The sequence below is a fragment of the Oenanthe melanoleuca genome, chromosome 7 (genome assembly GCF_029582105.1).
Source record: "Oenanthe melanoleuca isolate GR-GAL-2019-014 chromosome 7, OMel1.0, whole genome shotgun sequence".
NCBI classification, from domain to species: Eukaryota; Metazoa; Chordata; class Aves; order Passeriformes; family Muscicapidae; genus Oenanthe; species Oenanthe melanoleuca.
In genome coordinates this window covers 393,972-417,751 of record NC_079341.1, presented here as the reverse complement: position 1 = coordinate 417,751, position 23,780 = coordinate 393,972, and the positions used below count along the sequence as shown (strand labels likewise).

At 51.5% G+C, this 23,780-nt stretch overlaps 1 protein-coding gene and 15 non-coding genes across 19 annotated transcripts; 7 read left to right on the top strand and 9 right to left on the bottom strand.

Moving 5' to 3' along the window:
• Nucleotides 1-228: 228 nt before the first annotated feature.
• LOC130255306 (feather keratin 2-like) lies at nucleotides 229-23,498 on the bottom strand. Of its 4 annotated transcripts, none has more exons than XM_056495798.1 (4): nucleotides 23,322-23,494; nucleotides 18,263-18,386; nucleotides 3,692-3,775; nucleotides 229-954 (listed from the first exon to the last, which is right to left on the bottom strand). In XM_056495798.1, exons 3-4 carry the CDS (start codon nucleotides 3,765-3,767, stop codon nucleotides 647-649), a joined length of 384 nt encoding a protein of 127 aa, XP_056351773.1. In that variant the 5' UTR covers nucleotides 3,768-3,775; nucleotides 18,263-18,386; nucleotides 23,322-23,494; the 3' UTR covers nucleotides 229-646. The 4 variants fall into 4 exon arrangements, with proteins under 4 accessions (XP_056351773.1, XP_056351772.1, XP_056351771.1 ...); XM_056495797.1 differs by having other exon boundaries at nucleotides 23,135-23,453; XM_056495796.1 differs by lacking the exon at nucleotides 3,692-3,775 and having other exon boundaries at nucleotides 23,322-23,498.
• TRNAS-GCU (transfer RNA serine (anticodon GCU)) lies at nucleotides 5,559-5,640 on the bottom strand. The gene has a single exon. It is a non-coding gene; the product is annotated as a tRNA-Ser (tRNA).
• On the bottom strand, nucleotides 6,899-6,970 carry TRNAA-UGC (transfer RNA alanine (anticodon UGC)). The gene has a single exon. It is a non-coding gene; the product is annotated as a tRNA-Ala (tRNA).
• Nucleotides 7,297-7,368, bottom strand: TRNAP-AGG (transfer RNA proline (anticodon AGG)). Its single transcript has one exon. It is a non-coding gene; the product is annotated as a tRNA-Pro (tRNA).
• On the top strand, nucleotides 7,619-7,700 carry TRNAS-CGA (transfer RNA serine (anticodon CGA)). The gene has a single exon. It is a non-coding gene; the product is annotated as a tRNA-Ser (tRNA).
• On the top strand, nucleotides 17,460-17,531 carry TRNAP-AGG (transfer RNA proline (anticodon AGG)). Its single transcript has one exon. It is a non-coding gene; the product is annotated as a tRNA-Pro (tRNA).
• On the bottom strand, nucleotides 17,836-17,907 carry TRNAA-UGC (transfer RNA alanine (anticodon UGC)). The gene has a single exon. It is a non-coding gene; the product is annotated as a tRNA-Ala (tRNA).
• Nucleotides 18,143-18,214, bottom strand: TRNAP-CGG (transfer RNA proline (anticodon CGG)). Its single transcript has one exon. It is a non-coding gene; the product is annotated as a tRNA-Pro (tRNA).
• TRNAA-CGC (transfer RNA alanine (anticodon CGC)) lies at nucleotides 19,337-19,408 on the top strand. Its single transcript has one exon. It is a non-coding gene; the product is annotated as a tRNA-Ala (tRNA).
• Nucleotides 19,958-20,039, bottom strand: TRNAS-UGA (transfer RNA serine (anticodon UGA)). The gene has a single exon. It is a non-coding gene; the product is annotated as a tRNA-Ser (tRNA).
• TRNAA-UGC (transfer RNA alanine (anticodon UGC)) lies at nucleotides 20,819-20,890 on the top strand. Its single transcript has one exon. It is a non-coding gene; the product is annotated as a tRNA-Ala (tRNA).
• On the bottom strand, nucleotides 21,515-21,596 carry TRNAS-CGA (transfer RNA serine (anticodon CGA)). Its single transcript has one exon. It is a non-coding gene; the product is annotated as a tRNA-Ser (tRNA).
• TRNAP-AGG (transfer RNA proline (anticodon AGG)) lies at nucleotides 21,847-21,918 on the top strand. Its single transcript has one exon. It is a non-coding gene; the product is annotated as a tRNA-Pro (tRNA).
• TRNAS-GCU (transfer RNA serine (anticodon GCU)) lies at nucleotides 22,956-23,037 on the bottom strand. The gene has a single exon. It is a non-coding gene; the product is annotated as a tRNA-Ser (tRNA).
• On the top strand, nucleotides 23,174-23,246 carry TRNAM-CAU (transfer RNA methionine (anticodon CAU)). The gene has a single exon. It is a non-coding gene; the product is annotated as a tRNA-Met (tRNA).
• Nucleotides 23,499-23,670: 172 nt separating the features above from the next.
• On the top strand, nucleotides 23,671-23,752 carry TRNAS-GCU (transfer RNA serine (anticodon GCU)). The gene has a single exon. It is a non-coding gene; the product is annotated as a tRNA-Ser (tRNA).
• The last annotated feature ends 28 nt before the right edge of the window (nucleotides 23,753-23,780 follow it).

Sequence of the window (23,780 nt, the reverse complement as noted above, 5' to 3'; positions counted from 1 at the left end):
CTGCTCCTGCAGGAATTCCTCCCTGAGCAGGTGCTTGCTGCGGGGCAGGAGGAGAGCGTTCCAGGATGAGAAAGTTGCAAACCACTCACTTCTGTCAGCACAGGGAAGAGCTAGGAAGGAGATACCCCCATTTCATGTAAAAACCAAACCTTCCCGGCGGCAACAAGCTTATCCAGAGGAGGTCATCCCTCCAGGCTCCAGAACAAGGAAATACAGAAGACTCAGGCTACGATGTAGCAAGTCTTTAATGAGAACAGAGTGAACCAGTTCAGAGTACAAGTGCGTTTCCAGCGCTCAATAAAGAAATGGACAAACCCCGTTTTGGGACAAGCTGATCCCTACAAGGTGTCCCCTTGCCCCCCACCCCATGACTATCATCTGCCATCTACAGCCTGCTAGAAGCATTTATTGCCCAGCCAGCAGCAAATGCCGTGTAGAACATGGAAATACAAAGACTTAGTGAGATAAAGGTGTACAGAGGCATGACCTGGAATGACAAGCTCGCACAGCTCCCATCCTCCTGGGGCAGCTGCTGGGAAACCTAGGGGCATCTCCTTAATCCACTTCCCCAGTCTTGGTCGAGTGCTTCGCTTGCCCTTCCTGAGCACGCCGCTGGCACGGGCAGGGGGAGCCGGCCGGGGCCACCCTAGAGGCCGGTGCCCAGGCAGAGCAGCCCCGCCTTGCCCAGCCCCCGGCAGCCCACGGGGATGCCGCAGCAGCGCAGGTAGCTCCCGACCGCCGCCGACGCCGTGGAGCCCACTGCGGTGTTCTGCGGGAAGGAGCTGAGGATGGGCCCCGGCACGGTGACCACCACCGTGGGCGGCTGGATGAAGGCGGTGGAGTCCCCGCAGCGGCGGAAGCAGGGCTGGCTGCAGCTGGTGGCCAGGGGCCGGGGACCGCAGGAGGAGGGCAGGCACAGGTCGTAGCAGGACATTGCTCGGCAAGGATGCGCACCTGGAAGCCAGAGCCGGGGTGTAAAGGCAAGGCAGAGGGCAGTATGACCCTGCTGAGCCCTCATGCAATACCTCCCATAATAAGAGGCATGGGAGAGCGAGCTAGAGGGCGAGTTTGGATGATTTAGGAACACCAAAAGAAGGCTTTTCCCTGCCTCACCCCATAAACCACTCAGGAGAATGAGGGGAGTTTAGTTTGAGATTCAGGTTGGTCTGGGAAAGTTGGAGGCACCAGGTGCTGGGACCAGAGAGCAGACTCAATCCTGCTCTGAGCTGACGGGGAGCTTTTTTTTGAGCAAGGCGCTCACAAGATGCATGTGGTTGAAGCAAAACTCACTTAAATCAACACAACATAAGCTGAATCATCCCATCCCAAAATATAAGGGACCTTTGATGCCCATCCATAAACAGGGACACATCGATCCCTGCAACCCAGGCATGTCCTGTTCTAATTTAATTTTCTCCTTCAGCAAGGAAAATAATGCAGGATGCAACTAATTATGTGGCTGCAGACCCTGTAAGCCCTGCATCCTGCAACCCCTTGCACTCTTCATTTTAGGGCAGAAATACACCCTTCCCCAATGTCCTGTAGAGCTGGAATGGAGGAGGGAGGGGTGGGGAAGGGGATGGAGCCCATTTCGACTTACCCAGATGGAGGTGGCAGTGGCGGCAGGTGGAGCAGGTGGTGGGGCTGAGCACTGTGCCCACAGTTTTATAGGGTGGCCCAGCCCCCCCCAGGGGAGTGGGTGCATGCCTTCCACTGAAAGTCCCCAACAACCAGCAGTTTTCTCCTGGAAAGCTCACCCAACTGATTAAACAGTTCCCTCTTTCATCTCTCATGTTTTGCTTCCATGTAATACTGAGTAAGATTGAAATTATTTGGACTACAGGCATTAATTACCTTCCCTCCTAATGCCAAGGGACATTTTAGGTCTTTGTGCCACCAGGCAAGAGAGTGTTTCAGCAAAATTCAGGGCAGACATATCCCCACCTTCCTCTCAGCACAATTAATTCAGTTGCCTGGTGCACCTGAGGTGAGACCAGGGATGTAAACTGAATGTAAGGAACATCCATTTGGACTGAAATCCTGTGTCAGTAGTCTTATGGATGACAGGAAAGCTGAGGGGCTGTAGAAGTGATGATATGAGCAATGTGGACACAGGGACCTGACCTAGCCCAGCATGAGTCCTTTATTATGGGTTTGGATGCACTTAGAGGATTTTCCTTTTCCTTTCTTGTTATTATTCCTCACACCTGGGGTATGAGTCCTGCTTGGAAGGCACATCAGATTTTAAAAGTGATCATGGGCTCTGAAGTCCACCCTCACAGGTGACACACTGGCTACACTGGCTGATTTTGTGCAGCGAGCTGACTTCCAAGAGCCCTTCCATCCTGCTCTTCAGATAGGGTAGTAGCAGTGAGCCAGAAGGTCACAAGTGTCCTGCCTCGTGATGGAGTGACATCGTCAAGACAGGGTTAATTACAGTAATTACAGGCTGCAGATTGCTCTGCTGGAAGCCTGTTAGCTACTAAACATCCAGACATCCCAAGCTGCACTTAAACGTGAATCACCCTTACAGTAGGGAGAGGGAATTGCTGATGTGGTCCCAAGCAGGACCATGATGAGCCATCACGAGCTCTAGGGGCAAGGAAAGTTTGAAAAGGCTTTTCATTTCACACCAGCAGAGCCAGTTGACGGCACAAACATCTCCTGCCCTGGAATAAACCCTATTGGGACACATGTACTATGTGTGTGCCGGGCTGTCAGCATCATGTTAAAGATGTGCCTTGTGGGGCTTGAGGGGTCATTTGAGTTCTTGAGATGACTTGGCTACAATGGATGGCACAGAATGATCCCTAGTGACTTCTCTCTGCCCTGCCTGTCAGGACAACAAAGCCTTCCCAAGGTTGTGGGGTCAAACTTAACTATTTTTTTAACATCATTCTGGAAGGGGAAAAAGGAAACCAGGTTTTCCAAGGTTCAGCAGAGGACATGGGCTTCAGGGAGAACCAACCTGGCAGCTCCTGGAGTAAGACAGGACACTGTGGGTTCATTTTTCATAATCTCCTAAATGATGACTTGGCAAGCAGAAAAAGATGAGGTTTTAATTTAAGCTTTACCGTGCTGCTTTTTGCACCACTCTTGAATAATAAATTGATATCACAAGTGCACCTTGGACCCACAGACTGAGAATTAAACCCTTCTGTTACCAGTCTGGTTTTCTTTCCCTTCATTAATCAATTCCCTCTTCCTTTTCCTTTTTTTTTTTTTTTTTTTTTTTTTGATGCCTCTGTGGCCCTTCCTGGGTGACATCCTTCCAGGCTTCCAGGCACAGGACGGGCAGCTTCACTGTGTGTTTCAGTTTTGAAATCCAGTTTAACCACTTGAGGTTCTGCTCACATTGGACCACCATGTCCCAGAATAACATCTGTGGAGATAGTGATGCTTGGGATAAATGCAATGGGGCACTCGGAAGGGGAATGCTGTCCAATATGAGCAGATCTGTGGACTGAAAGAAGTCTTTTTCCGAGACAAGACAGCAGGGGAAACAAAAGACACATGTTAGGAAGTTAAAATAATCAGATTTGTGTACTGATTGAATTGTTAAAAAGGAAAACAATAGGGGAAAGGGCAGATATTTGGGACATAAAAAAAGATTGAATTTTCCAATCCATATTCATTTCAGAAATGAGCACTTTCTGCTTGAGTTGTGACTTTCTCTGGAGGAACCTCAAACCTGAGAAAATTTCACCAAACCAAACATGTCTGATCCATTTTCTTAACTTCTGCATAGATCCAGGATGTGTGGTCATCCCTCTTCCTGCAGGTAAGGAATGAAAAACATGGCCCAGGATCAATAATCCATGTGTTTCCCTTTCCATCACCAGCCTAAGTAGCACTTTGCAACCCCAATTTCCCCACTTTGCATTTTGATTTCCAGCAACCCAAGGGCTGGATGTGTCTGAGTCTGGCTGGAGGGTGGAAGCTTCCACCTCTCCTAAAATTTCTCCTGAAAGCCAAAGGCAAGGGCACATCTTGGAGCAGCAACAGACCTAGAGCATCCCATCTCCAAGGAATGTCTGCATGCAGGGTGCTCACCCCGGGCTTGCCTCCCAGTAGTAGGACAGTCAGGGACCACTCCCAGATGGCTGATGGATGAGTGGGACACCCCAGTGCCAGGAGGCAGAATCCTGATGCAGGTAGATCCAGGCACAGAGCATCCTGGCTGCCTGTGTCCTTGCCAGGGCAGACTCGGGTTGCTCCAGGGCCGCTGTGTGCAGCCCAGGGAGCAGAGCCCAGCTGGTGCCACTGGAGAGAGCCTGGCTCCAGCTGCCAGGCACTGTCCCCAGGCTGCAGATGATCCAGTTCCATGGTGCCACAGGATCCCTGTAATTGCCAGATCCCTTGGTGAGCTGATGCCCCACAGCACCACTCACAGTGGCACATTCCTTTCAGGAGGACTCATCACCGCTCACCAGGACAGGGATGTGTGTGCTAGAGCAAGGTTGAAGGCTGTCCCAAGGGAATCAGTGAGGATCCTCTCCTGGCTGCCTGTGCCCTGCAAGTCCCAGGTCCCATGCTGTGACAGTAATCCCCCTGCCATGCACCGCCATACCCCTGCACCCACCACCCCAACCCATTTCACCATCTCCAGCTGCAAGCTGGTCTCTCTCCAGGGCTGGACCCAAACCCATGCATTTTTCCCAGGCAGTCTCCCACAGATCCCTTGCAGGGCACCTGGCTGTCCAGGCAGGGAATCCCCCTTTCCTGGGATAGCAGAACTGGCCAAGCACCACAGAATCTCATGGCAGTGGAATGGGATGGTGCTGGTGTTTCCTTGCAGCTTGGTCATGGTTTCTGGCTCAGGAGACACTGATGGAGGGAAGCAGCTCCTCACTGGGACAGGGACATCTCCCCAAGGCATGGGAAGGAAATGTAGACACAGGAAAGGTTAAAAAGGTGTGGGCAGCTAAGCCTGAGCATCCTTATCCTTGCCTTGAAGCCATGGCATTTCTTGGCCACATCCTCATCAGTGGTGAGGAGTAGAGGGGAGAAGGGAAGGCACTGGCAAGACGCCTTTCCTCAGGTGCCTCGAAGCAAAGACACTGCCAAATGCAGAACTTTCCTCTGCAAGACCACTAAGATTCCAGAGGCAGTTTTACCTCTTTCCTCTTCATCTTGCCATCTATCTCCACGAATCTCCACTGTGAGCACTGCTCCATGCACAGGAGGGAGCTGCCAGTCCACAGCAGCTCTGCCATCCCCATAATAAGGACCTCTGGGACACTGCAGAGATGTCCAGCGCGGCTTTTGGCTCCCCTCGGCATCCCTGGGAATGCCCAGTGCTGACCTTCCCTCCCTACAGTTCAGTGCCCCTGGAGTAGAGGTGATGGGATCCCTGGCAGGTGGGGTCAGGCACCCTGCTCTCATCGGCCAATTCACACACCCACACGTCAGTCCCTGAGCCACAGCAACAGGTTCAGCCCGTGGGAATAGCAGTCCAGGGGCAAATCTAACGCGTGTTTGACGCAGCAGAGCAAAACACAGAGAGCGAGATACTGGGTACCAAAAGCCGCTCTTCGGGAGACAGGTACCAGAGGACCCGACGAGGGTGGGATTCGAACCCACGCGTGCAGAGCACAATGGATTAGCAGTCCATCGCCTTAACCACTCGGCCACCTCGTCCCCAATGGGATACTTTTATTTTAGCAGAATTATTTTAGCAGATTTTTTTTTTTTTGCCTTTGCCCACAGACAGTGATCCTGGAGCTGATTCTACAGGGTGTCCTTTGGTGAGCAAGGCTGGGCAGACAGAGCCCTGGCAGTCCCTGTCACAACAGGGCAGGGAGACAAGCAGGCATTTACGATTTATTTTCCCCTCTCCCTGTTCCCTTCTGTGTTCATAGGGTAGCAAAGGCTAACGTGACATTTACTGTTGCCATGAAAACTTGTGCACCAGACATCTCCACTACTCACCCACACCCAACCTGTGTCCAGAGGGTTTTCCTAAATGATTGGGCACCAGTTGTGCAAAGTAATTGGGAAGATGGTGGGGGTCCAGACAGTATCTAATGTATCTCTTATTTCCCAAATTCCCTGGTTTCTGGAAAGTTTGGGCCATCTCTCCAATGTGAGGAGAAAAGGGAGAGGGAGCAGAAAAATATATTTTACCTCCAGAGTATAGCTTGGGGCCACAGAGCACTAGGGACTGACAGTGGACAGAGCAGGACAAAGACCCCCAGCAGTGCCCCCAGTTTGGGTAAGGGAGAAAAAATAGCCCCCAGGCTGAGGCACCACTGGGTGGATCTCCTGTTTACTAGACAGGCGCTTTGACCAGCTGAGCCATGAAGCCCACTGATTGTTCCATAGTGGGTGCTTGTTAAAACAACTGACCCTCTCCCCACCTCTCTGCCCATATGTCTCACACTGTTGCTCCAGGTTTGGGGTTCCCCAGCCGCCAAATCTTATCTCTTTTTGCTGCTGGGAACAGTCCTGGTGCTGACCCAAAGCCCTGGCACAGGGAGCCCAACACGTCCTGTAAGCATCCTGTTTGGGTTTGGGGGTTCCCAGGTCATACAGGGTCATACTGCTCCCTTTCCTTTCCCTGGCAGAGCTGTGCCAGCTGCCACCCTACACTGCCCTGTGGTCACAACCTCAGTCTCATCCCCCTTTCTGGCTGCTTCCCCCCCAAGCACCAATGGCCACCCAAAGACAATTGTCACTGCAAGAGACACTGTGAGCCCCGTGGGGAAGGGACACTGGGTGTCTGCACACTCCATAACACCATGGGCATTTCCTTACTGCCTGCCTTGGGGTACCAGAACACAATCCCAGGTCCATCATGCCCACAGGAAGCCCCAAGGGGTTTTTTTTGTGGGGGGAATCTGCGGGAGTCTGGCTGCCCCGTGTGCATCAGGGAGGAGTGTGGAGAGGCAAAAGGACATGGAGATGCTGGGGGTCGATCCCAGGGCCTCTTGCATGCAAAGCAAGCACTCTTCCGCTGAGTTACATCCCCCTGACACAATCTGGGCCCTGGTGTTCTCCTTTTTCCGGGAAAATCGCTGTCTGCTGCCTTTCCCTGCCGCCCAAGCTGGGGGAAGGTGGTTCAGGGCTTTACAGGAACTGGGGGTCCCTGAGGTGTGAGTGGGCCGGATGAGGGGGAATAAGTGTGGGGCAGAGGAGGGAGGTGATTTTTTTTGCAGGCGCAGAGGCCATGCAGGGGCCGGGTGTAGGTGTGGCAGGTCTGCGTGGGCCAGCTGCAGGAGCGGGCGGGGCGGAGGCTGCCAGCACGAATGTTAGGGCATGTTTGCAGTGTGCCGAGCTGTGGGTGCGGCAAAAGGAGGGCTCGTCCGGGATTTGAACCCGGGACCTCTCGCACCCTAAGCGAGAATCATACCCCTAGACCAACGAGCCGGGGCGTGCGGCCCCTCCCGCGCCCTGCCCTCCGCCGCCCCGCCAGAACGCGGCGCGCACGCCGCTGCCCGGCACCGCGGCCCGGGGCCGCTCCCTCCCTGCGCACGGCCCGCCCCCGCAGCCCCGCCGGGACGCTGCGCCTCCAGCGCACATGCCAGCCCCGCACATCCCGCAAATCCGCACCCCGCGGTCCCGCGCACTGCCCCGCACCGCGGGCACGCCCGCTCCCCCGCCCACCGCGGGGCGCGGGGCTGTGATGGCCGAGGGGTGAAGGCGTTGGACTCGAAATCCAATAGGGGTTCCCTGCGCAGGTTCGAATCCTGCTCACAGCGGCAGGTTTTACCGGACGCCCTGATACACTCCTGGGGGTCCTGCGAGGAGCTAATACGGGAGCGTAATGAAGCGCCCGGCCACCCCCAGTCCTACCCTTCCTTCTCCCGCGGGAGCACTTCAATGCCCCAGGCAGGAACTTTGGTAGTCCCAGGATTCCCCAGATTTTGCAGACCGGAAGTGGAACATTTCCCCAGGATGCTGAGTGGATTCCCTCTCATAGCTCTGTCCCACAGCCCTGGGGGAGCAGTGTACCCTGCCTCATCAGTCTGGGTGTGTGATTCTTGTTTTAGAGTGCAAGCGGTCCTGGATTCAACTTGTAATAAATAAGAGGCCTTTTGTTCGCCTGACAGACTTTAGACCTTGGAGGAATATCACCAAGATTTGTGAGGTCAGAATGGGAGTTGTTCTGCTTTGATCCTCTGACAGACAGACCTTGAAAAAGATATCGCTAGAACTTGTTAATTGCTTTGCTCTGCTTGATAGGCCTTAAAGTAAAGAGCCAGAATGTGTTTTGCTTTGCTTGCATAATTACATATTGTTTTAAGTGCCAAGAAAGGAGTCAGTGGCTGAGGAAGACTACTCGCCCTCATCCCCCGACCACCAGAAGGCAGAAAAAGACCCCCTAGCAACTGGAGGAGCATGCGCAGAATTACTAAAGGAGGAGCACATCACCCAAAAACCTAACAGCTTAAAAGGAACAGACTAAGGGGGGGTGGGCGCAGCAGGTGGTGGAGTGGAGACTCCCCTGCTGTCCAGCGCGCTGAATTTGCTTTTGCTTTCTGTAACCAATAAATCTTTTAAATTGTTATTTGATCTTTTATGGCCCATTGCGCTCATTTATAACAAATTTGGTGCCGTACTCGGATCGAGATTTTGGAGGGGCTCTCTGCCTGCGGGGAGGCGCGCCCCACCATTTTGGTGGCCCCGGGGACGGGAGTCCTATCCCAGCCTCGACCGACGAACCTAAAATTAAGAAAGCAAAAGCAAAGGTAGGAGGGCCCAATTGACCCCTTAAATTTTGTGCACAAAGTCCGGACGAAGACGCAGGACGCGTAAGTATAAGGGATCCGTCCGGGCGGGGTCGGGATCCCGGAGTACAACGTGTGGTGTGTGTGTGAGAGGGGGACTGGCAGCCAGATTCCCCAAGCGAGTGCGGACCCTTAGTAGTGCGGTTCCCATTGACCCGCGAGGGCGTGGGCCACGAAACAGGGGAAGCGAAAGTGATTGTTGGTGCGAGTGAAGGTACTCCGGAGGAAATGGGGCAGGGGAAGAGTAAACCTCCTGCAAGTGTTAAACTCCCACCCATACCTAGAGATAGTCCCTTAGGATTTTTACTAGAAAATTGGGACCATTTCCCTGGAATGGAAGGGAAGGATAAGGCAAAAATGATATATTACTGTGTAGAAGTTTGGGGTGGGAAGGAGATTTCAGGAAACGTGTTCTGGCCAATATTTGGGTCAACAGAGGACTGGATAAAACAGAGATTAAATATTTGGATAAATATTAAAAAAAAAAAAAAAAAAAAAAAAACCAAAAAAAAAACCAAACCTGTTTGTTTGGAGGAAAGTGAGTATGCAAAATCTGGATAGCCCGTCCTGAGGTTTTTATCTTTAAATTGACCGAAAAAGGGAATAACAAAAATAAGAAAAAGGGAAGAGGAAAGTTAGAAACGGCAAGTTAGAATGATGGTACGAGAAAGTAGGGAACAGGGTCAGAGAGAGACACAGAGGCGGTCAGTAAGAGAGCTTAAGGAGTCTAGGAATTCAAGGGAGAGACAGGACATTAAGGTGTGTTTTTATTGTGGGAAAAAAGGACATTTCAAGAAAGAGTGTAGGGTCAGGATTCGGGATGAAAAGGAGTTCAAGACAGATTAGAGGGGTCAGGGGCTCTATCTCTTGGGGACACGGAAACATCATAAGGAGCCCTTGATAAAACTGAAGGTGGGTCCCCATGGCCAGGAAATAGTTTTTCTGGTTGACACAGGAGCTGAAAGATCAACTATTCAGTTCTTGCCAAAAGGATGTAGTCTATCTAAAGAGACTGCCACGGTAGTAGGAGCAAAGGGAGAACCTTTTGAGGTGGGGGTTATTAAAAGGGTGACAGTTGAATCAGAATCAAGAATTGGGTTGGGAGACTTTTTGTTAGTATCAGAATCTGAATATAATTTATTGAGGAGAGACATGATTATAAAACTAGGAATTAGGATAGAAGTAGTAGAAAAGAAACTGCAAATTAAACTCTGTCCTCTCAGAGTGGAGGACGAAGAAAAGATAAACCCTGAAGTATGGTATAATCCAGGAAACGTGGGGCAGCTAAAAATAGCCCCATTTTCGGTGATTATTAGAAATCCGGAAGTCCCGGTAAAAATAAAGCAGTATCCCATATCCCCTGAGGGTCGATGGGGATTAAAACCTGAGGTAGATAGATTGTTGAGCAAGGGGCTGCTAGAACCATGCATGTCACCCTTCAACACACCGATACTCCCTGTGCGCAAATCAGATGGCACTTATCGGTTAGTGCACGACTTAAGGGAAATTAATAAACGCACAGTGGCTCGGTTCCCCGTGGGGGCAAATCCATATACACTCTTAAGTAAATTGGGGCCTAATAACTTATGGTATAGTGTCATAGATTTAAAGGATGCCTTTTGGGCTTGCCCTTTCGATGAGGCAAGCCGGGATTACTTTGCATTTGAATGGGAGGACCCTGATACAGGGAGGAGGCAACAGCTGAGGTGGACAGTGTTACCCCAGGGGTTCACAGAATCTCCAAATTTGTTTAGACAGGCATTGGAACAAATTTTGCAAGATTACCAAATAGGACCGGGAGTAACCCTGATACAATATGTAGATGATCTGCTTCTGGCAGGGGAACATGAGGAGGATGTAAGGAAAGAAAGTATAAGGCTGTTGAATTTTCTGGGACTTAAGGGGTTAAAAGTTTCTAAGACTAAACTTCAGTTTGTAGAGGAGGAGGTAAAATATTTGGGGCACTATTTAAAGAAGGGAGAGAAAAGAATAGACCCTGAAAGGATCCAAGCAATTATGTCACTACCTATTCAAAAAAAAAAAAAAAAAAAACAAGAGACAAATTCGTCAAATTTTAGGACTTACCGGGTACTGCAGGCAGTGGATTGAAAATTATAGCAGTAAAGCTAGATTTTTTTACCATAAATTAACACAGGAAGGGCTAATGAAATGGAGTCAAGAAGACACAGAGAAACTTCAGGAATTAAAGGAAAGTTTGGTCCATGCCCCGGTCTTAAGCCTCCCGGATGTGAGGAAACCATTTTTCTTATTTGTAAACATAGAAGAGGGTATTGCATTTGGGGTACTTACTCAGGGCAGGGAAAAAGAAGCCTGTTGCATATTTATCAAAAATTTTAGATCCTGTGAGTAGGGGCTGGCCAACCTGTTTACAAATAGTGGCCGGATGTGCCCTATTGGTGGAAGAAGCTAGAAAAATTACTTTTAATGGTAATCTCAAAGTAATGTCCCCTCACAACATCCAGAGCGTATTACAGCAAAAAGCAGAAAAATGGATTTCAGATGCTAGGCTTCTAAAGTATGAAGGAATTCTGGTAGAGGCACCCAATTTGACGTTAGAAACCACTGCACTACAGAACCCGCCCGCATTTTTATATGGGGGACCGGAGCATGAGTTTTTGACCCATGACTGTATAGCTACAATAGAGGAGCAGACGAAGATTAGACCGAATTTAAAAGAAGAGGAATTAGAAAGTGGTGAAAGACTTTTTGTGAATGGATCCTCCAGGGTAATAGAAGGGAAAAGAAAATCAGGGTATGCAATAGTGTAGGGTCCGAACTTACAGGTGGTAGAGTCGGGTGCATTAAATAGATCATGGTCTGCCCAGGCATGTGAATTATATGCAATATTAAGGGCCTTGAAACTTCTTAAGGGGAAGGAGGGGACAATATATACTGATTCTAAATATGGATTTGGAGTAGTCCATACATTTGGAAAGCTATGGGAAGAAAGGGGCCTTATTAACTCACAGGGGAAGAATTTGATACACCAGAAACTTATAGTTGAGATACTAAAAGCTCTGAGAGGGCCGACAAGGTTAGCAGTGGTTCATTTAAAGGGACACCAACAAGGAATAGATTTAAAAAGCATGGGGAATAACGCTGCAGATCAGGAGGCAAAACGGGCAGCCCTAAAGGAAATGGTCCTAAAAGAAAAAGGGGGGCAAAGGGGAAAAGATGGAGTCAAGGACGGTGAAAACACTGACACAATCTTTATGAATGAGGAGAAAGAGAGACTTAGAAGAATGGGTGTTACAGAGGAAGCAGGAAAGTGGATATTAGCAGACGGCCGGGAAGTGTTACCAAAGGCAATAGCTCAGAGGGTATTGTATAAGTTACATCAGAAAACTCACTGGAGAGCCCAGGGGCTGGTGGATCACTTTGCCACTAGGTACATGAGCATCGGGCTCCATGATATAGCTAAACATATCACAAAGGGATGTCCTACCTGTTTGCGGGTAAATCGAAGTAACCTCAGAAAATTACCCCATGGGGGAAGGCCTTTAGCAAAACAACCCTTTGCAAATATTCAAGTGGATTTTACCGAATTGCCAAAGGTGGGGAGGATTAAATATCTTTTAGTGGTAGTAGATCATTTTACTCATTATGTGGAAGCCTTCCCGACATCAAGGGAAACTGCACGAACAGTAGTAAAAGCCCTGCTGGAGGAGATAGTCCCCAGGTATGGTGTACCAGAAACAATTGACTCTGATAAGGGGCCGCACTTTACATCAAAGGTAACTCAGGAGCTGGCAGCAGCATTAGGAATAAAATGGGAACAACATACTCCTTGGCCCCCTCAAAGTTCAGGCCGGGTAGAAAAAATGAATGGAGAAATAAAAAAAAAAAAACAACTTACTAAATTGGTACTAGAAACAAAATTATCATGGGTTAAATGCATTCCCCTAGCCTTGCTAAATATTCGGACTCAACCCCGGGCGGATTTGGGAATTTCCGCATTCGAGATGTTATATGGCATGCCCTATAGTTTAGAAAAGGCACAGACAAACCCAAATGTTAGTGAACAATACATTAACGAGTATTTAATAGCTTTGATGAAATTTAAAAAACAATTATGGGAAAAAGGAATGTTGGTTCAGAGACCACCATTAGATCTTGTATTACATCAAGTTCAGCCCGGGAACTGGGTACTGATCCGAAGTTGGAAGGAAAATCCGATAACACCCAAGTGGGAAGGACCTTACCAGGTGTTGCTTACAACAAACACAGCAGTACGCACTGTGGAAAAAGGGTGGACTCACACAAGCCGAATCAAGGGACCAGTAAATCCGTCTAAATTCACCAACGACCCCGGGTGGGAAGTGAAGGGCACACCTGGGAGCCTGAAACTGACACTTAAGAAGCGAGTAAGCTCTAATTAAAAAGACAAGCTACATTATTCCCACCCCACCACAGGTATGAGACTTTTTTCCACATGGGAGATAGACTGTGGGATCCAACATACTATTCCTTCCTGTGCAGAGCTCCGAGCAACAGGAGCACCAGTCGGGGGGGGGGGAAGATCTGCTGAATGCAGCAGTGAAAATAAGATGTAATGCTGAAAATTGCTGGGAAAATTGTAACCCTTTTGTATGCTTTATTTGTTTAGTCTGTAAGGAGGAGTGGTGGACCCATTGCAGCAACAGTTACCCCCCAAGGGGAGTGTGTAAAAATTGTTATTCGGACCAAAGGCTACTCACCTCTCAGGTCCTGGCTACCAAAGTGGCTGCCAGAAAACTTTTAAGAGGATCTGAAGAGTGGTGGAAAATTTTTACAAAGGGGATAAACCCCCAGTTCTATTGTTATCACTCTAATGAACCTGCCCCATTTGTGGCTAGGATAGTAGCCGCCCTGTGCAGACGGTGGGTACCTGAACTCAGTTGCTATAGCCCTCAAATTAAGAACCACAAGTGGTATAAATACATAAAACGTATCAAAAAGCATGGGTCAAACACCCCTCCTGAAGAATACTCCTGCTGCCGAGAAGATGGAACTCCCCATAGCTCGTAGCAACCGAGTTGATGGGCAAGGCAGAGGAGATGAGAGCAGTGGAGAGGGGAGCCCGAGCAAAAGGGGAAAACGAGGAACAGGTACCCAGAGCCGTCAAAAGTCCAAGGGAAAAGAAAAGTCTGAGGTAAATTGGAAGGAAAATAAAAAAAAAAGCAGTTGTAGAAAATGGGGAAGCTACCACCTCCAATTAGGAATCTTATATATAATGCTTTTGAGATCTGTGCTTGCAAGCCATGAACCCTTTAAATGGTCACTAATACAATGGGAAGGTCAGAAGGAAATTCAAACACAAATTACTTCGAAAGGTCCTAGCTTTAACATAACCCTGGATGACCTACTTGATAAGATGGGTTCTAGCCCCTATAGTGTATTCTACACGTGTCCAGCATCTAACCCAGGGAGGTCATACTGTAACTACCCCGGAGAATTTTACTGTGGATATTGGGGCTGTGAAACAATTTCCCTGGGATGGTCGGTTCAAATCCAAGATAAATACTTAAGGGTTGAAAGAGGTCCACATGGATGTAAAAAGCCCTGGACAGATCTGTCAGGGGTGGTGACTTATATCGGTACTTGCAAATGGGTCTATCTTAACGTCACGCAACCCCAAGACCCAGGATGGGTAGTAGGAAAATTCTGGGGAGTTAGAATATGGGAACCCGGGAAAGACCGGGGGGGGGGGCATATTGTTATAAAGAAGGAAATTGTACCCCACGATCCTCAACCTGTTGGACCGAATCCTGCAATAACAGACTCAAAAGCCACAATAATAAATCAAGGTGATTTAGACAGCATGACCCCAGAAAATTTCACAGAGGCTAATAATAAATCACAGTTAATGGAGACCACGGCCGTGACACAACCAAGTAGAGGGACCCTATGGAAAATCCTACAAGCCACCTTTAGGGTGTTAAATGGCACATACCCCAATTTAACTAAAGAGTGCTGGTTGTGCTACAGTATTAATCCACCCTTTTATGAAGCCTTAGGTTCTGTAGCAAAGTCTAGAAGAATAATCGGGACCAATCCTTCCTTGTGCCTTTGGAAAAGGGGAAAAGAAAGCACCCCAGGGGTATCGGTGGCTCAGGTAACTGGGAAGGGGAAGTGCATAGGCAACATACCTCGGGATAAAGACCACCTCTGCGGGGTAAGAATGGCTGTAACCGACTCCCGCAAACCGGCCCAATGGTTGATCCCTGCTGCAAACACCAAGTGGGTTTGTAACACATTAGGGGTAACCCCGTGTATATCAATATCTAATTTCAATGAAACATCCGAATACTGCATTCAGGTCATGGTAGTCCCCCGGATTGTGTACCACCCAAAAGACTATGTGTATGCTCATCAATTCACTCCAAAACACCACTTAGAGAAACGAGAACCGTTTACAGCCCTCACAGTTGCTGTATTACTAAGTATAGGAAGTGCTGGGGTGGGGACAGGAGTGGCTTCCTTAGTGAACCAACAGCAAGGATTTAAGGATCTTAGAATTTCAGTAGATGAAGATTTAAGTAAAATAGAGAAGGCAATAGACGGTCTCATAAAATCAATAAGATTTCTTTCAGAAGTTGTATTGCAGAATAGACGGGGATTAGACCTGTTGTTTTTACAGCAAGGGGGACTGTGTGTGGCTTTGCGAGAGGAGTGTTGCACCTATGCAGACCACACTGGGATAGTAACTGACACCATGGCTGAGCTCCGAAAACAACTGGAGCAGCGCAAGAGAGAAAGGGAGGCCCAGCAAAATTGGTATGAGTCTTGGTCTAAATATTCACCCTGGCTAACGACCCTCTTGTCAAGCATAGCTGCACCAGGGATTTTAATAATTTTAGGGCTTGCTTTCGGCCCCTGTATTTTCAACAAAATAATTAGCATTGTAAAAAGCAGGTTAGAAGCCGCTCACCTCATGTTAATACGAGCAAAATATGAAGCCTTAAATGGGGAAGAGGAAAAAGATTATCTGGAGTTAAGTAAGAGGGAATTACAAAGATTTAGCGAACAAAAGTAATAATATAGAAAAAGGGGGACTTGTAATAAATAAGAGGCCTTTTGTTCGCCTGACAGACTTTAGACCTTGGAGGAATATCACCAAGATTTGTGAGGTCAGAATGGGAGTTGTTCTGCTTTGATCCTCTGACAGACAGACCTTGAAAAAGATATCGCTAGAACTTGTTAATTGCTTTGCTCTGCTTGATAGGCCTTAAAGTAAAGAGCCAGAATGTGTTTTGCTTTGCTTGCATAATTACATATTGTTTTAAGTGCCAAGAAAGGAGTCAGTGGCTGAGGAAGACTACTCGCCCTCATCCCCCGACCACCAGAAGGCAGAAAAAGACCCCCTAGCAACTGGAGGAGCATGCGCAGAATTACTAAAGGAGGAGCACATCACCCAAAAACCTAACAGCTTAAAAGGAACAGACTAAGGGGGGGTGGGCGCAGCAGGTGGTGGAGTGGAGACTCCCCTGCTGTCCAGCGCGCTGAATTTGCTTTTGCTTTCTGTAACCAATAAATCTTTTAAATTGTTATTTGATCTTTTATGGCCCATTGCGCTCATTTATAACACAACTCTTGGATGAATCTGCCTATTTGGCACCCACTACCCTACCCCTTCTGAGCTGCTCCCCCCAGCATCGATGTTCACCCCAAGAGAGACCCTGAACCCCATCGGGAAGGTAAAAAAAGGCCTCCCATATCCTGGGGACTCCAGGCAGGGTAGGGAAAGAGCTATGAGATTTTTACACAGCCTTGGGAATGCCAGGACACAGCGACAAGCCTTTCCTGGGAGCACTGTCAGTCCTGCAACCAGCAGGGAGGGGGTACAGAAAGCAAAAGGACATGGAGGTGCTGGGGGTTGATCTGAGTTACATCTCTCTCCTCCAGCAGCATCTTGCTGCTAGTCCTTTGGAGTCCATCTTTCCCACAGGAATGTACCCAGCCAGCAAAGGTCACCCTCAGCACTGGACATGGTGGGTGGCCAAAAGTAAGGGCTTGTCTAAGACTTGAATGCAGGACATCTTGCACCCATAGCAAGAATCATACCCCTAGAACAACAAGCCAAGGTGCAGTCCCTCTGTTCCTCAGTCTCGCCCAGAGACTTTTGGGGTTTGGGAGCAGACAGGGGTCTATGTGGCCTCTCACAGTCTGGGAGCAGGGAGGTGCCTCTTGCTGTGGCCATGAGATGCCAGGTCCAGCACCTCCCACTCCCAGTGCCTGTTTTCTCCCCCAAAGCCCCTCGCCGGCCATTTGCAGCAGTTGGAATGGCCGGTGCTTTTTCTGCCACCTTTCCCCATGGAGCATCTTGCCAAGACGATCCCCTGTGAGCAGTGTTTGTCCTCAGTAGCAGCAAATGGCTGTGTCTGTGTGCCAGGGGCTGTCCATGCACGGGCACCCTTTGCTGTCCATGGCTGGGGTGCCTTTTGCTGTCCATGGCTGGGGTGCCTTTGTTGTTCGTGCATGGGGTGGTGCAATGGTGGGGGGATAGGGGTAAGGGGGGAGTGCAGTGAGCAGTGTGGGAAGTGTGAGTTGGTGGCGAGTGGGAGGTACGGAAGGGTTGTAAAGGGTTGTGCAGGTGCACGTGCGTTGTGTCCCTGTGCAGGCAAGGCCCCGTGTGTCAGCGTGTGCGCAGAGCGGCGTTTTGGCAAGAAGTGGGGAAATGTCTGGGATGTCCCAGGGCAGAGGGGAGGTGCAGGGAAGGTTGGACATGTTGGCTCGTTGGTCTAGGGGTATGATTCTCGCTTAGGGTGCGAGAGGTCCCGGGTTCAAATCCCGGACGAGCCCTCTTTTGGGCACCCAGCACCCCCCTGCCATGCGGCTGGTCACCCAGCAGCGGTGGTGAGCACAAGAGACACTGTGAGTGCCGTGGGGAAGGGACACTGGGTGTCTGCACATCCATAGCAGCTGGGCAGGGAGGCAAATGTCCACCGGCATTTCCTTCCTGCCTTCCTTGGGGTGAGTAGCAGGACACAATGCCAGGTGAGCCAGCCGTGCCCACAGGAAGCGCCAGGGATTTTTTGTGGGGGAATGTGCGGGAGTCTGGCTGCCCTGTGTGCATGAGGGAGGAGTGTGGGGAGGCAAAAGGACATGGAGATGCTGGGGGTCGATCCCAGGGCCTCTTGCATGCAAAGCAAGCACTCTCCCGCTGAGCTACATCCCCCTGTGCAAGGGTAAAGGGAGTTGGCCAAGCCTCCCGTTCCACTCTGCCCCCACGGCTCCAAACCCAAATGTCACAGGCTACACTCCACCCTCTTTACTGCTGCTTCCAAGACGCTCCGACTGGTTTGGGGAGCTGGTCGCTCAAAACACTGTGCCCGTCCCTGCTCTACAGACAACACTTTTTCCAGCCCTCCACCCCTGCCCTGGCCCCGTCACACGTGGATGCCCAAAAACTAGGGCTCGTCCGGGAGTTGAACCCGGGACCTCTCGCACCCGAAGCGAGAATCATACCCCTAGACCAACGAGCCAGGTGGTGCTTTGTGGTACAAAAGCCTTTTTTCACTTCGAGTACTCACAGAACTGCCTGGGGTGAGGCTGGACTTTTTCTTGTCTCTGATGGATGGTCACTGTCGAGAGATCACTCTTGTCCTTGCCTGGCTGTGGGGGTGTCACCTGGGCATATGTAGCACATTGCTCTGCCTGGAATGGAGGAAACAACTCAAACAATGCTCTATTTCCCAAACTATCAGTGTTAAGTGAAAAAAAAGGGGTCATGTTGTTTTTGGTATTGAATTAAGCTGAAACCAGCGTGGCTGATCAATCCCAAATTTAAACATCTTGATAGTGTGATGAAGATATAGTAGAACTCATAAAATACCTGGATAAAGGAATAAACAAGTAATATTACTAATAACTTTACTAAAGCTCTTCAGCAGTCACAGCTGGCCTGGACATATCTGGCTCAAAGTCCATTGTTTTATACTTTAAAAGTATAAAAGTCCCAGATTTGAATGGCAGGGTTTTCTGCCATTGAAATGTATGTGAAGTGTATGTGTGGAGATTTCTCCGTGGAGTGGGGACACTCCTCAAGGTCCCTCCTTAAGGCTGAGCTGAACAGATTTGCTCCTAGTCATCCATGGGTTAGAAACATCAACCTCTACTTAATAATTAGTTTTGGTAGCTTTAATGTATTTTCTTTATTATAATTACTTCAATATTCCTTCATAAAGCACTATATTGTAGCAGCTCTTATAGTGCCTATATTGTGTAGTAAATAATTCTGATTAAGATCTTTTTTATCTAATCATCGTAACTAATCATATATATTTATATATCCGCTTTATTTTTAATCCTGCAGGATAAAGCTGTATAAAGCTTCTATTACACCTATACAATATTTTAGAGAGAACCACTGACAAAGTCTGTGGCTGAGGTTGGATCCAGCCACACCCAGGCTCCTCTGAGAAAAGTTTAGAAAGCCAGGGCTTCCTCTCTGCACCTCACTGCTCAGTGGAAGTTTCTAAACTTCGTCTGATGCTCCCACTCTGCCCAGGACAGCATGGCTATGGGCTGCACCTGACTGGTCTTAAAATAGGGCCACAAGGAGCAGGGTGGGTCAGGAAAACCCCCAGATATGGGGAGCCCAAACAGGGGATGTAGCTCAGTGGGAGAGCACTTGCTTCGCATGTAAGAGGCCCTGGGTTCAATCCCCAGCATCTCCAGGTCTTTTTTCTCCTTTTCGAACCCACCTCCTCCACGGGCCAGTGATGATAAACTCACATCTGCCTCTGGAAGGGCTCCCCAAAGGTGGAGGACACACCACGGCAGAGCTTCTCCCTGAAACTGCAGTGGCAGCATGGCCCCCACTCAGCCGTCCCCCACTTCCCTGGCATCTCCTTCCCAACCCAAGAGTGGACCTGCCCTGGCCATGGCTGAGCTGTGCCTGTGCCCACGGGCACCTGGCAACACTGTGCTCCTGGCAGTGATGGGGCCATCCCAGCCCAGTGGCTGCACAGCTAGAGAGGCTGTCTGTGCCCTCTGTGCCAGGCAGTGCCTCACCATCCGTGCCCTGACACTGCAGAGACCATGCCACAGGTGCTCAAAAGAAGGAGTCATCCAGGAGCTGAGCCTAAAGTCCACAAGCCCACCACTGCTCAGCTCAAGAGCACTGCCCCATCCCTGTCTACTGCTCTCCAGGGATCAAAATCCTGATGGAAGGGGTTAGTTAACCCTGACACCACAACCCCCATATGGCTGTGGGTAAAACCTATCGCTGTGAGCAGGATTCGAACCTGCGCAGGGAATCCCTATTGGATTTCAAGTCCAACGCCTTCACCCCTCGGCCATCACAGCCACTGTTGTTTTCCACGTAGGTGAGGACAGCCCGGGACACCCTACCTTGCTTCAGGTTGTGCCATCCCCCAGCCTGGTGTGGGGCTCTGCTCAGCCTCAGTACCCACACCTGGAGGGTTGGGTAAAGGGAACATGCAGGCATATTTACTGATGGCTGGAAAAAAATCAGGTGCCCTGGCCATGAGGCAGGCAGCGCAGGGAAGCATCCTCCAAGGATGCCCAGGGATACAGCAGCTCTTGGAGGGAAAAAGACAAGGAGATGCTGAGCGTGGATCCCACGGCCTCTTGCTTGGAAAACAAACACTATCCCACTGAGCTACATCCCCTTGTGCAAGGCAGGGAGAGGGTGTGGCTGAGTCCCCTCATCCCTGGGGCCCACACTGCCGGCCTCAGGGGTCCATCCTGCCCACCCAGCCAGAAAAGGGCACCCAGCCTTTTGTGCCAGGGCCCTGGTTATGCCACAATCCCATGAACCAGCCAAAGAAGGTAAATGCCCAAAAGGTGGGCTGATCCAGGAGCTGAATCCAGGATCTCTCACACCTTGAGAATCATGCCCCAGATCTGTGCCCCGAAATTCTGAGAATTGAGAAGAGTGGCTGATGCTGCTTTTTTCCCCTTGGCAGAGTCTGGAACAAGGAAATCCATCATATGGTACCCAGGAGTTGGGGCTGACATTTCTAGGTGTCCATAGTGCGTAACTTCCCTAGATCCAGTGACCACAGTGGCACGTGGATTATGAAGACAGCAAGGACTCTTGGGCACAATCCTGACCTTGCACAGGGGATGTAGCTCAGCGGGAGAGCGCTTGCTTTGCATGCAAGAGGCCTTGGGACCAACCCCCAGCATCTCCATGTCCTTTTGCCTCTCCAGACCGCTCCCTGTTGGAGGGGTCCCCCAAAAAAGTGCTGGTGCTGCCTGAGGACATGGCAAGCCCAGGGGGTCGCGGGGGAGGGTGAGGTGGAGAGCAGTGGTGCACAGTGGGTGCCCACATCCTATGCAAGCCCCCTGAGCTGCCCCACTCATCTTGCACAGCCCTAAGCTGCAATGACTAGAAGGGAACAAAGGGAAAACCCCAGAGAGCTCTGTACCTCCAGAGAAAAAGAAGACAGGCTCTGACCAAAGGAAAGATTCCTCTGTGAGTGAGACCCATGTCTCCTCATATCTGAAGGTGGAAACACACCCCAAACCTGCACAGTTGGGCACCTTGGCCCCACTACGCTGGGCTCGCGTTTGCTCCAGCTGGCTCCTGGGTAAAAGGAGATAACCTGACCTCCAAGACACAGGAGCATCCCTAACCTCTCCTGGTGCTCCAGGCCCTCTAGAACGGGAGGATTTTCCCAGGCCCCAGACCACTGTCCATGGCTCCCTGCCCTACGCATGCTACTTATTCCCTGATAGCAGGAAAGGAATGGTAAGATGCCGTGAATAAACATCACGGGGTTAAACTCCCATCCAGTACGTTCGGTAAAACCTATCGCTGTGAGCAGGATTCGAACCTGCGCAGGGAACCCCTATTGGATTTCGAGTCCAACGCCTTCACCCCTCGGCCATCACAGCCCCGCGCCCCGCGGTGGGCGGGGGAGCGGGCGTGCCCGCGGTGCGGGGCAGTGCGCGGGACCGCGGGGTGCGGATTTGCGGGATGTGCGGGGCTGGCATGTGCGCTGGAGGCGCAGCGTCCCGGCGGGGCTGCGGGGGCGGGCCGTGCGCAGGGAGGGAGCGGCCCCGGGCCGCGGTGCCGGGCAGCGGCGTGCGCGCCGCGTTCTGGCGGGGCGGCGGAGGGCAGGGCGCGGGAGGGGCCGCACGCCCCGGCTCGTTGGTCTAGGGGTATGATTCTCGCTTAGGGTGCGAGAGGTCCCGGGTTCAAATCCCGGATGAGCCCTCCTTTTGAGCTGAGCATTACCACCCTGCTCCCGCCTGGCTGGCGCAGAGCCCGACGGCACCCGGCCATCGGCTTTTACCTCTCAGGGACACCCGCAGTGCCAGGGCTGTGAACTTAGCGTGACACACAGAGCGTCACACGGGGCTGTGCCCTGCCCCTGGAGTCCCAAGCTATTGGTCCTGCAGCGTGACCTTATTTTGAGTCGGCAGAGAGATGAGGATGGGCTGGGAAGGGCTGTGTCTCTGGCCACGGGTCACCCCTGGCTCAGCTGGTCAAAGCACCTATCTAGTAAACAGGAATGCTGGATTCGTCTTCCAGTGGTGCTGCCTGGGAAGCTGCTTTTCCTCCCTGGCCTAAGCTGGGGGCACTGCTGGACGTTCCCCACTGCCCCAATTTGCCCCTCAAAATGACGCTGACTCAGAGCACTTTGGGTGCACGCTTTTACTGAAAGCTTATTTCAGGACCCCAGGTCCTGCTGGACGTAGCAATGGCCAAGGCATCCCTGCCACCCAGGACCTGCTCCTGTCCCTGCCTCGTGGACTCTTGCACAGGCAGCACCAGGATCAGTTCCCTCGGCTTGGCTGCTCAGCCCACCCTCCAGACTCCTACAGCTGGCAGGGCTGGCAGGAGGGACCTGGCAGAATCTCAGTACCTCCTCAGGGTGCCCAGACCTGTCCAATGGCCAGAATGAGCCACAGGAGAGGGCTAATCCCCGCTGAAGAATCTCCCTATGGGGACAAGGGAGCCCTTTGGATCTCTCAGCAGGTCACCCAGAGCATCCTGGTGCCAGTGGGGGCTTTTCTACATAAAGACCGTGGCTGGCCCTTTAAGACATTACGTCAATTTTTCTTGCTATCCTCTACCCAAAATCTCTAGGGCACCGGTGGCTTTTGCTTCTGGGAGGATGCAGATGCCGGGGTAGACCAGGCGCTCCGGGGTACCATTTCCCCTCCCGCCCCCGCCGCGTTCCCGTGTGCCGCAAGAATCCGAGCCCTCCCCGAGGGTCCCCAGTCACCCGCTACGCGGCAGCAAAATCCCGACGAGGGTGGGATTCGAACCCACGCGTGCAGAGCACAATGGATTAGCAGTCCATCGCCTTAACCACTCGGCCACCTCGTCAGCCTGTCGCCCCCTGCCGGCCGGATGCAGTTGCCGCAGTCCCTTCCCGCCCTCTCCCGGAGCCCGTTCTGGTTCCGGTCCCAGTCCCAGCCCTCACTCGGCCACTGGAGGCCCGACGCTAAACCTTGACTTCACCGCCCTCTTAGCGCAGTAGGCAGCGCGTCAGTCTCATAATCTGAAGGTCCTGAGTTCGAGCCTCAGAGAGGGCAACGTTTCAGGAGTCTTTTTTTGCCTCTCCGCGGTCACGTGAGGTGGCTCCGCAGTACGCCCGGCCGGACACTTACCGAGGTCTTCGTCCGACCCCGCGCGCGCGGTTTCCACGGGGCCGGCGCGGGGCGGGCGGTTTCCCTGGGGCGGGGCCCTCACGGGCGCGGGGCGGGCGGTTTCACTTGGACCGGGCCCTCACGGGCGCGGGGCGGGCGGTTTCCCTCAGGCCGGGCCCTCACGGGCGCGGGGCGGGCGGTTTCCCTGGGGCGGGGCCCTCACTGGCGCGGGGCGGGCGGTTTCCCTCAGGCCGGGCCCTCACGGGCACGGGGCGGGCGGTTTCCCTGGGGCGGGGCCCTCACGGGCGCGGGGCGGGCGGTTTTCACGGGCGGCGGCCGGGCGGGCAGAGGGGAGATCAGCGTGCGATGGGACGAGGTGGCCGAGTGGTTAAGGCGATGGACTGCTAATCCATTGTGCTCTGCACGCGTGGGTTCGAATCCCACCTTCGTCGAGATTTTGCTGCTGCCACGGGTCATCCA

Bases quoted from the DNA above. Each gene is read 5' to 3' on its own strand.
- LOC130255306 (XM_056495798.1), bottom strand. From the start codon at position 3,767: ATGACCACACATCCTGGATCTATGCAGAAGTTAAGAAAATGGATCAGA. The intron at 955-3,691 runs GTTTGAGGTTCC...TCTGGCTTCCAG, and splicing joins GTTTGGTGAAATTTTCTCAG to GTGCGCATCCTTGCCGAGCA.